The sequence below is a fragment of the Aquarana catesbeiana genome, linkage group LG01 (assembly GCF_042186555.1).
Source record: "Aquarana catesbeiana isolate 2022-GZ linkage group LG01, ASM4218655v1, whole genome shotgun sequence".
NCBI lineage: Eukaryota > Metazoa > Chordata > Amphibia > Anura > Ranidae > Aquarana > Aquarana catesbeiana.
The window spans coordinates 95,214,388-95,226,889 of NC_133324.1; the positions used below are offsets into that span (position 1 = coordinate 95,214,388).

Genomic DNA, 12,502 nt, shown 5'->3' on the forward strand with positions numbered 1-12,502 from the left:
GCTTTGATCTAAGGTAAGCATTTCATAATGAGCTAGTATGCGGTGCATACTAGCTTATTATGCCTTTGCCTTGCAGGGTTTTTTTTTTTTTTTTTTTTTTTTTTTTTGGATGTGTGGGTATACAACCTTTTTAAGTACTTCAATATGTTTATTACTTTGCTGGGGAGGTTTTCCCCCCATCCCAATAAGACAGAAACTTCACACAGTGATAGTACCAACAACCAGCCATGCCAACCCCTGTATGTATGTTTCAGCACAGGGCATATGGAGAATGTAGTATGTAATGCCACGCCATGCCAACACATCAAGCCATTTATTCAGACAGTTATGAGCTTTAGGATGTTAGCTGGATTTGCATATCCTAAAAGATGCTATTAACATGTGATATAGTCATCAATACATCCAACCTGTAAAGGACACCATTGTGAATCATCACTTTTAAAGGCAGAGGATGAGCTGTCAGAAAATCTTCTTGTTCCAAAGTGAAATTAGCAAAATTCCATCTAAAATAAAAAATATCGGTTGAGAATTTCACCTAAAACATAAAGCCTACACTGGGCAACTGAAATACAAAAAACAAATATAAAAATGCATGTGTGTGTTTTATGTCATAAATTTAAATTACAGCCCCCGCATATAATACAATCATTTAAAAATATGAGGATATTCATATCATATTTACCATCATTTATAAAATGAGGATAGAATGATATTGTTAATGATGAATATGATATAACAGTATAAAGCTTTTTTTTTCAGGGGTGATAAAATAAAAACTAGAACAACAATAGGGTCTCTATAAAAGCCCTAGTTCTGCTGGGCTCTCGAGGGCCAGGGAAACCTTTGAGTGAGGAACATTTCCCCTCCTAGACTGTGTACTGTTGCCTTTAGCATGTCTCTTATAACCTTGGAATGTGTAATATTAGCTATTAAATAAGTCAGCAGAATAAAGGCAGGAAATAAAGCATCCAACTCCATGCAAGTGATGCTTGCTATTTGAGTATAGCTTATGCCAGGTACACATGGGCCGAATATCACCAGAAATCAGCCAGTACAGTAGAAACCACCTGACATTCGGCCCGCGTGTAAAGCTCCCTGTCCGACAGAAGGTGGTCTCACGATTGGTTATTGTCGAACGGGCATGCAGCCAATGTCCTGTGTGTTCTGGCGGGGGGGTCACCCTGTCAGTACACAATAGCAAAGAGGGGGAGATCGCTGTACTAACTTCACTTATGTTAGTACAGCAATCTGTCAAATTTTTTTGTTCAGCCCCCTGGTTGAATAAAAAAAAACAAAAAAAAAAAAATACAAAACAAAACCAAACACCACACACACAACTTATTGTGTGTGTACCAGGCTTTAGGACAAGGGCTTCTTTGGGGGGGGGGGGGGGTCTTTGAATAATGAGAGCATTCAAATTTAGAAGCTCAAAAGTTTTTTCCAATTACTTCAGAAAACTCTGTGACAGACCTAGCCGGGAGAGAGACTTCTGTTATGTCCATCATAGGGACTGGGCGTGACTGAACGGCGCCGAGAAGAGCCGAGAACCCTCGGCTATGTGTATCTCGGCTCCGCCCAGTCACTGTGTTCCCGGCGGCGCTCGTTCAGCTGAACGAGCGCCCCCGAGTCCCTCCGAACTCCGCGGCGCCATATTTAAAAATACACAGTGTAACTTGTGTATGTCGACGGCGGTGTATGTTGGGGACAAGGCTGCACTGGGGACAAGGCTGCACTGACCACTGGGGACATGGCTGCACTGGGGACAAGGCTGCACTGACCACTGGGGACATGGCTGCACTGGGGCAAAGCTGCACTGACAATTCTGCACTGGGGCAAAGCTGCACTGACAAGGCTGCACTGGACACTGGGGCAAGGATGCACTGACAAGGCTGCAGATGGACACCGATAACGCTGCATTGATGGGCATTTAAATGTAAGTTTTTTTTCCTTAAACTTCCCTCCTAAAAGTTTTTTTCCTTATAATTCCCTCCTAAACTTGGGGTGTGTGTTATATGCCGGCGCGTGTTATACGCCGATAAATACGGTAAGTCTCTAGTATGGGATCTAAGAGTCATTAGATCCCCATTGTTATTTGTGTTTAATTAACTCTGCTATTGTGATAATGTGGATTGGATTTTCTGAACTTACATGGCCAGTCTGGCCTAAAGGTCATGTCTGAGTCATCTAGGCTGTCTAAAGGGATTAATTAGCTCATGTTAATTAGGTTAATTAGGTTACAGCTGTATTGTTAGAGTAATATGAGCAGGAGGTCTGCACCTCCTCTTTTAGTGTATAAAAGAGCCTGTATATTGCAATAAAGGAGATTCCTGGTTGAACTTACATACAGCCTGCCTGGTGTTTGTTCTGAGCTATCACAACTGGGTTAGAACGGCACATAGCTGTAGTTCTAATCCCAGAGCATTGGATGACCGAGCAATCAGATGTTGCGATCTGCAATCTGATTCTATAGCAGCAGAGGAGTGTCGGGAGAGTGGAACCGAGCAAACAAGGGGCTCGTTACAAACTCACAATCATTGGTGTCACTGGGACCCATTGTTAGCATCATTGGGAAGAATTAGTATCAGTGAATACATTAGCACCCCCAAGGGCCTCATAAAAAGCAAGCAAAAGGGCCGCAGTTTGGAGACCACTGCTGTAAAAAAAAAAAAAAAAAAAAAAAAAAAGAAAAAAGGGGGAGGAGTTAACAATGTGAGTGTTCATTGCAAGGTACATCCCAATAGGTCTGAGGATGGACAGGATCACCATATTGTTCTCAGTGAGGTTTTTTTTACCGTACTAAGAACAATATGGTGATCCTGTCCATCCTGTGAGGTATATCATATATTTATATTTTATCTCATATACATTCTGAGCTTTGGAATTCAGGCAGCAATGCATTATGGGAGGGTTGCAAAGCATGCATGTGTGTATTATTCTTTGGAATTTTCAGAAGGGCACCAGCAGTGATCAGAGGAGTAGATGGATGCAAAAGCAGTCAATGGGGTTGATATACTAAAGGCAAATATACTGTGCACTGAAAGTGCAGTTGCTCTAGATCTGAGGGAAAGTGCTGCTGATTTCTAAAACCCAATCACGTGCAAGCAAAAAATGCTGTTTTTTATTTTCCTTGTATGTGATTGGGTATTCTGTGCAAAGTGAAACTCAGGAGCAAGTGCACTTGCAGTGCACAGTATATTTGCTTTTAGTAAATCAACCCCAGTTTTTACACTAAAGGGTGCCTATTGTTTAGTGAAGGAGGAGGTGGGTTTGTTGGGTATTATTTTATACAGATGTGCTTTAGGGTAACCCAGCCTGATTCTTACAATCTGTGGGTGGACATACAGTAGATGCCCCACTTGTTAGGAGGGAACCAGCGATCCATTGTACACATTAGAAAACCTGCTCTGATCACGGTTATTCCCCCCCTTATAAGCAAATATCTTCAGCCACTACTCTGATGCATTCCCTCGCCATTTACAATGTGTGGACAGAGATGAGCTACTGGCACACACACTCGCCTGACTTTGTGGCCTGCAGAAAATCAGATCATGTACACGTGCCCAACAGATGTCCAAACTCTGTATTTAGCTTTAGCATTATATGGCCCTGGGCAGAGCAGCAGACAATACACAGGGCACAAAATAAGTACCTGTGCAGGTGTGATGCAGGACAGCTGAGAGGCAGGGCTCGAGGTAAAACAGATGAAGCTCCTTTCCTGAGATGTTTTGAGCACTCATCATCAATAATCGTACAAATATCTGAAGATCGCTCTGTATCTCTTTGTGTGGACTGTGTGTGGAAATGAAGAGCTAAGTTCATGGGTTGGTGGAATGACAGTGGACATACCGCTGTAGAGTAGCGCTGCACCAGCCATGTGTACTGGAAGGCATGCTTTGTCACAAATGATTGGGAGTCTTCTTGCAGCACACAGGAGGAATATTTCCATATTCTACTGTCTCTAGTTTTATCACTTGTTGGGTTTGGTTCACTGCTCACTGGGTTCTCTTTGTTCTGTGATGTGGGGATACAGCTGAGCTGGCATAAAAACTCCACTGTGAACTCTTGCTGAGAGATGGGCATGTATAAATGGGCATGTCCATCTACCGAGGAAACCTTTACACCGCCATCTTCCAGACGTGTCACACACCCGGCGTCATCATCCACAGAGGGCCATGTGACTTCAGATATATCCTTCATAAGGCTCTGAGAGAACAGGGAAAAAAAAAAAAAACAAAACAGCAGTCATTGCATTATCTCCTTCTGTCAATCATTAGCAAAATACAGAATTCTGCTTTAACACTGTTTTTTTGTCCATTTAAAATATATTTTAACCACTTGACCTTTAGGCCTTTTTTTTTTTTTTTTACACTATTGCTTACATGTAAAAATCTGTATTTTTCGCTGAACTATTAGTTAGAACCCAGTTCCAAAACATCTGGGATGCCAAGGTTCGCCATCACTGCGTTAGAGAATAAATTGTTTTGCAATTTTTTTTTTTTTTTTGTCACATGGTATTTGCACAACGGTTTTTCAAATGCAAATTTTTTATAAAAAAATAATTTTTTTTAAAAAAAATTTAATGCAAAAAAAAAAAAAAAAAAAAAAAAAAAAAAAAAAACGCACACACCACACAATACATAACCCAATTTAAAATATAAATGATATTACGCTGAGTAAATAGATACCATATATGTCACGCTTTAAAATGGCGCAAGCCCGTGCAACGGTGAAAAACTACATATATTTTACTATCCATAGGCGACCCTTTAAAAGCCTTTACAGGTTTGCTAGAATTACTGCCCATTATTGGACGTACGTGGCGATACCTCACATGTGTAAGACTGTTGCCGTTTGGGTGACCGACGCATGCGATGGCCTTTGCGCTAAGACAGTGGCACTTTAAATTTTTTTTTTTAGTTATTTTTACACCTTTTGCTTTAATTTTTTACTCATTTTTTTTTATCACTTTTATTGCGGTCACAAGGAATGTAAATATCTCTTGTGACAGCAATAGGCATGTGACAGGTGCTCTTTATGGAGAGATCTGGGATCAGCCTGGATTTCACATCACTTCCTCAAACTCAACCTACCCAAGACCGAGCTCATAATATTTCCTCCCCCTACGTGCCCCTTCTGATTTCTCTGTCAAAAGCAACAGCTCAACTATCAACCCCTCCTCCTCATGCCAAGGTTCTAGGTGTAATCCTGGACTCTGAATGATCCTTTCGGCCCCACATCCGATCGCTTTCCAAAGCTTACCGCCTCAGCATCTCCAAGATACCCCCCTTCCTAACCTATTTTTACCACAAAGCTTCTAATCCACTCCCTGGTTATCTATAGCCTTGACTACTGCAACTCCCTCCTCATTGGCCTACCCCTAAACAGGCTATCCCCCCTTCAGTACATCAGGAATGCTGCTGCAAGGCTCATCCACCTTACAAATTGCTCAGCATCTGCTATCCCTCCATTGGCTGCCACTCAACCAACAAATTAAATTCAAAATACTAATGCCGCGTACATACGGTCAGACTTTTCGGCTACAAAGGTCCGACAGCCCGTCCGACAGACTTGCGGCAGACTTTCTTACAAACGGACTTGCCTACATACGATCACACAAAAGTCCGACGGATTCGTACGTGATGACGTACACCGGACTAAAATAAGGAAGTGGGTTTCTGCCCGTCGGACTAGCACACAGACAAACGGATTTCTGGGTCCGGCGTAGTTACGACGTAAAGATTTGAAGCATGTTTCAAATCTAAAGTCCGTCAGATTTGCGGCTGGAAAAGTCCGCTGAAAGTCCGCTAAAAGTCCGGGGAAGCCCACACACGATCGGATTGTCAGCCAGCTTTAGTCCGTCGGACTTTTGTAGACGAAAAGTCCGACCGTGTGTACGCGGCATAACAATAACTTACAAAGCCATTCACAACCTGGTCTCAAAATACCAACCAAATCCTCCTCTTTGCTCCTCCCAAGGCCTCCTGCTCTCTAGCTCTCTTGTCACCTCATCCCATGCTCGCCTCCGGGACTTCTTCTCAGCCTCTCCCATCCTCTGGAATGCTCTACCCCACCCTGTCCGACTATCTCCTACTTTATCTACTTTCAGACGATCCTTGAAAACTCCTCAGAGAAGCCCATCTGGCCCCCACCTAACATTTCTACATTTATTTTTGCCATCAGCACATTTCCCACAGTTATTATCTCTTGAGCCTCCCTCTTAGACTGTAAGCTCTAATGAGCAGGGCCCTTTGATTCCTACTGTAATAAAGTGTAATGTATTTGTACTGTCTACCCTCAAGTTGTAAAGTGCTGCGTAAACTGTTGGCGCTATATAAATTCTGTATAACCCCTTGCCGCCGAGCATATGCAGATGTGCGTACTCGGCTTTCGGGTGTTATACCGGGATGATGCCCGCAGCTACAGGCATCATCTTGGTACTGTTTTTTAGAGCTAGCGATCGGCTTTCCAGGTATAACAACCGATGCGGCTAAAAGCCACTCGGCTGTTATACCGGAGGAGCAGCAGGGGACATCCCCCCCTTCCGCCGCCTCCCGCCGCTCTTACCGGCCGCCCGATCACCAATCCGCCGCCTAGTGACATGGCTTCGTTCCAGCCTCCTAATTGTAAACGCGGAAGCTACGTCATGACGTCACTTCCCGTTTACTCGGCTGCCAAAGGCGCCGGCTTTAAAAAAATATACAGTATTCAGATTTGCCGAAAACGGCGATCTGAATACTTTGAAGTGCAAAGGAGGGATCGGGGGTCTTTTAGACCTTTAGGTCTTCTCTGTAAATTGACACTTTCTCGATTTATCCAAATCTATAATATTTCTCAGCAATAGCTGCAAGTTTGGTGTGCAATATTTAGAAAGTCCTTTTTGTTACATTTGTGTAAAAGGCTGCAAATTGTCATAGAAGCAATATCTTCACACAGAGGTGGATAAAATACATACAATTCTTTTCTCCGCAGGGATGAGACTTGATGGCAGAAATGGACGGCTAGAGAAAGTGTTGCGAAAGTTCAGGGCCTGAAGAACTTGATCCTAAAGAACAAAGAAAAAGGGAATAGAACATTTCAGATTTTTAATTTTTTTTTTCCTTTATTTTATTTAGAACTTGGACCGATTGGGACATGCTGGAAATCTTTTGTTGATCGGTGGCTGCTGGCGCTTATCAGTGTATTCTGACAGTTGCGAGTCCCACTGTCAGACTACAATGTCCTGGCAGGGATATTGCTCCATCAACCTCCTTTGTGTGGATGGAGGAACCTTTTATTTATTTATTTTCATTCAACCTGCTGGCTGAATAATAAAAAAAACAAAAAAAACAAAACACCCCCCCTATAGTCTTGCTTAAGGTGCCTTTTAGGACCCTTTCACACTTGTGCGACTTGTCCTGCAACTTGGGACTGCAAAGTCGCATGACAAGTCGTACCCCATGATTTCCAATGAGTACCATTCATATCTGTGTGACTTCAAGTCGCAGCGGCTTCAAAGTAGTCTCTGCACTACTTAGGTCCGACTATGATGCGAGTTGAGGTCCATAGAGCTCAAGATTACGCAGGCATTGCTTAAAGTCGCATCAAAATTGCGACAAAATCACGCGACTTTCAGGTCGCTCGAGTGTGAAAGGGGCCTTAGGGCTCATTGAGATGGGTGATCTGGGCCGGATAAGCTTCTGCAGTCGGAGGTGGCCAATAGCCGGATCTGAATGCAGCAGCATTCTGTGCTATGAGCAGAAACAAACAGGACAATTAGCACCAACCAGTTTCTGCGTAGACAGAAACACAGTCCCTTGACCGTTGCTGCCGGCATACGCACAGTTCCAGCAGCCCGTACAAATCAATGACAGGCGGACAGCCACCGCCACGGTTCACACACTGCGTGTATATCCACTGACCAAAATTGCTGATTTTCGAAGTCAGGCACCCTGGCTCACCAGGTTGAAGAATTCCTAACCAAGAGATTTCAAAAGAAATGCTTTTTATTACTCCAGCTCAATGAGATTTTTACCAGTCCAGCTGGGTAAGCTTCTCTCTGTGCCTTCATGTCAGCCCATTCTGTCACAACCATTTAACTTGTGAGTAAAAAATAAATCCTTATGTCTCAGGACAGGATACTGTGAAGCTAAAAATGTATGCTTTAGAGGTATAGCTACTGAGTGTTGTCACAGCTCCAGCTTGCAGTACAATAACAACTGAAATCACTCTACCGCTGGCTGGAGCTGTGACATTCTGTGCATGCGCCGCTGACACATCAATGACTCAATGGGGGACATTTATCAAAACTGTTGCACATAGAATCTGGTGCAGCTGTGCATAGTAACCAATCAGCTTCCATTCACATTAGCGTGTCTCCAAAGTCGCATGATTTCCAGTGCGACTTTTGATCTGACTTTACATTCTATGGATCAAAGCCACATCAAAAGTCACACCAAAAGTTGTGTAGGCACCTTTTCAAAGTCACAGCGAATTTAAGTCGCACAGATTTGAATGGGTGCCATTGAAAAGAATAGGGTGCGACTTGTCGCACAGTTGAAGTTAGATACTGATTGGTTACTATGCACAGCTGCACCAGATTCTGTGTGCACCAGTTGTAGTAAATCTCCCTCCAATGTGTCATCAGTGTCACAGGCACTGCTTGATTGCTCATTGTTGATATGAACTTAGCCAGGAGCAGCATCCAATAGGGTCCACGTATGCTGTACATGCATTTGCACAAACATTACATGCGTACAGCAAATACACAGGTTCTTTCTGCTGGCAAGATTCTGTGTATTTTGAATGAGCCCTACAGCAGCCATGCACTATACAATCTGGTTTGTACAATCTCCTTTAGATCTACCATCAACTATGTAGTACGAGGGACTGCCTGATTGGATACAAACGAAAGGTATTGTTAGGTTTGTCCTCATATTACATAGTTTTGATAAATCTAAAAGGAGATTGTACAACCAGATTGTATAGCATATGGCCAGCTGAGGAGTTATTTTTTTAGGAAAACAGGGTGGATAGATAGAATATGAATATATATATATATATATATATATATATATATATATATATATATATATATTTTAGAGGGAATTTTTTTTTTTTGTTTTTTTTTTTAAATAAACCACTTTGAAGCTGCAGCCTGTTCTGTCCCCATTTCCCCCCATCGATGCAGCTCACCATCTCTCATGAAATCACCGAGCTGTCATCCGTTTCCTCGGCTCTCAGTCAGCAGTGACACACACAGTCCCGCCTCCGCCATAGGCATTGGACCAGCTCCTGTGATAGACAGAACACTGGGCCAATGCCAGTGGCGGAGGTGGGACTGTGTGTGACGTGCGAGCCGAGAGAGACCCGAGGGGAGAAGAGATGACGGCTCGGTTATTTCCGGCAGCACTCGTCCCCTTCCGAGGTACACGGTCGGCGTATAACACGCACCTGCGATTCCCCCCCCCCCCTATTTTCAGGGGAAAAAAAAGTGTGTGTTATATGCTGATAAATATGGTATATACTGCTTTATCCCATTGTTTTGCAAATCTATATACACTACAAACTGTACGACTGAATCGGTTCTGATATCGCTGTTTTACTAACCTGACAGCTTATTATTCTAAATAGGAAACCTTCATTTTGTTTGCAAATATTAAAGATTCTAACTACCAGCAAGAATGATTCCTTACATTTAAAGAGAACCTGTCATTTCAGATCCATCATGGCAGCGCCTGTTAGCGGCATCCACTCACCTGCTGCCACCACGCCCCTCACCTTGTTGTGTCACTGCCGCATCACCAGCCGTCCCATTAACCACTTGAGCCCCGGACCATTATGCTGCCTAAGGACCAGAGGTCTTTTTCCAATTTGGCACTGCGTCGCTTTAACTGCTAATTGCGCGGTTATGCAATGCTGTACCCAAACGAAATTTGCGTCCTTTTCTTCCCACAAATAGAGCTTTCTTTTGATGGTATTTGATCACTTCTGTAGTTTTTATTTTTTGCGCTATAAACGGAAAAAGACCGAAAATTTTGAAAAAAAATGATATTTTCTACTTTTTGTTATAAAAAAAATCCAATAAACTCAATTTTAGTCATACATTTAGGCCAAAATGTATTCAGCCACATGTCTTTGGTAAAAAAAATGTCAATAAGCGTATATTTATTGGTTTGCGCAAAAGTTATAGCGTCTACAAACTAGGGTACATTTTCTGGAATTTACACAGCTTTTAGTTTATGACTGCCTATGTCATTTCTTGAGGTGCTAAAATGGCAGGGCAGTACAAAACCCCCCCAAATGACCCCATTTTGGAAAGTAGACACCCCAAGGAAATTGCTGATAGGCATGTTGAACCCATTGAATATTTATTTTTTTTGTCCCAAGTGATTGAATAATGACAAAAAAAAAAAAAAATATTTACAAAAAGTTGTCACTAAATGATATATTGCTCACACAGGCCATGGGCCTATGTGGAATTGCACCCCAAAATATATTCAGCTACTTCTCCTGAGTACGGGGATACCACATGTGTGGGACTTTTTGGGAGCCTAGCCGCGTATGGGACCCCGAAAACCAATCACCGCCTTCAGGATTTCTAAGGGTGTAACTTTTTGATTTCACTCTTCACTGCCTATCACAGTTTCGGAGGCCATGGAATGCCCAGGTGGCACAACCCCCCCCCAAATGACCCCATTTTGGAAAGTAGACACCCCAAGCTATTTGCTGAGAGGCATATTGAGTCCATGGAATATTTTATATTTTGACACAAGTTGCGGGAAAGTGACACTTTTTTTTTTTTTTTTTTTTTTTTTGCACAAAGTTGTCACTAAATGATATATTGCTCACACAGGCCATGGGCCTATGTGGAATTGCACCCCAAAATACATTTAGCTGCTTCTCCTGAGTATGGGGATACCACATGTGTGGGACTTTTTGGGAGCCTAGCCGCGTACGGGGCCCCGAAAACCAATCACCGCCTTCAGCGTTTTTAAGGGCGTGAATTTTTGATTTTACTCTTCACTGCCTAACACCGTTTCGGAGGCCATGGAATGCCCAGGTGGCACAAACCCCCCCCCAAATGACCCCATTTTGGAAAGTAGACACCCCAAGCTATTTGCTGAGAGGCATGGTGAGTATTTTGCAGCTCTCATTTGTTTTTGAAAATGAAGAAAGACAAGAAAAAACTTTTTTTTTTTTTCTTTTTTCAAATTTCAAAACTTTGTGACAAAAAGTGAGGTCTGCAAAATACTCACTATACCTCTCAGCAAATAGCTTGGGGTGTCTACTTTCCAAAATGGGGTCATTTGGGGGGGTTTTGTGCCACCTGGGCATTCCATGGCCTCCGAAACTGTGATAGGCAGTGAAGAGTGAAATCAAAAATTCACGCCCCTTAGAAAGCCTGAAGGCGGTGCTTGGTTTTCGGGGTCCCGTACACGGCTAGGCTCCCAAAAAGTCTCACACATATGGTATCCCCGTACTCAGGAGAAGCAGCAGAATGTATTTTGGGGTGTAATTTCACATATTCCCATGGCATGTTTGAGCAATATATCATTTAGTGACAACTTTGTGCAAAAAAAAAAAAAAAAAAAAAAAAAAATTGTCTCTTTCCCGCAACTTGTGTCGCAATATAAAATATTCCATGGACTCGACATGCCTCTCAGCAAATAGCTTGGGGTGTCTACTTTCCAAAATGGGGTCATTTGGGGGGGTTTTGAACTGTCCTGGCATTTTATGCACAACATTTAGAAGCTTATGTCACACATCACCCACTCTTCTAACCACTTGAAGACAAAGCCCTTTCTGACACTTATTTTTTACATGAAAAAGTTTTTTTTTTTTTGCAAGAAAATTACTTTGAACCCCCAAACATTATATATTTTTTTTAAAGCAAATGCCCTACAGATTAAAATGGTGGGTGTTTCATTTTTTTTTTTCACACAGTATTTGCGCAGCGATTTTTCAAACGCATTTTTTGGGGAAAAAACACACTTTTTTAAATTTTAATGCACTAAAACACACTATATTGCCCAAATGTTTGATGAAATAAAAAAGATGATCTTAGACCGAGTACATGGATACCAAACATGACATGCTTTACAATTGCGCACAAACGTGCAGTGGCAACAAAATAAATACATTTTTAAAAGCCTTTAAAAGCCTTTACAGGTTACCACTTTAGATCTACAGAGGAGGTCTACTGCAAAAATTACTGCCCTCGATCTGACCTTCGCGGCGATACCTCACATGCATGGTGCAATTGCTGTTTACGTTTGACGACAGACCGCCGCTTGCGTTCGCCTTAGCGCAAGAGCAGGGGGCGACAGGGGTGCTTTTTTTTTTTTTTCTTTATTATTTTTTTGCTTTTTTATCTTATTTTTAAACTGTTCCTTTCATTTTTTTTTTTTTTAAATCATTTTTATTGTTATCTCGGGGAATGTAAATATCCCCTATGATAGCAATAGGTAGTGACAGGTACTCTTTTTTGAAAAAATTGGGGTCTATTAGACCCTAGATCTCTCCT

At 42.3% G+C, this 12,502-nt stretch overlaps 1 protein-coding gene across 3 annotated transcripts in view; it reads right to left on the reverse strand.

The window, feature by feature from the left end:
- Positions 1-12,502, reverse strand: part of LOC141132974 (uncharacterized protein C5orf34 homolog) — an 80,889-nt gene that overhangs the window by 28,366 nt on the left and 40,021 nt on the right. For all 3 annotated transcript variants that reach the window (XM_073622029.1, XM_073622012.1, XM_073622021.1), the window contains exons 2-4: positions 6,953-7,042; positions 3,650-4,203; positions 408-503 (exon numbers count right to left, since the gene is read on the reverse strand). In XM_073622029.1, coding sequence (XP_073478130.1) covers positions 408-503; positions 3,650-4,203; positions 6,953-7,042 — 740 coding nt within the window. The remainder of the gene's footprint in view (positions 1-407; positions 504-3,649; positions 4,204-6,952; positions 7,043-12,502) is intronic.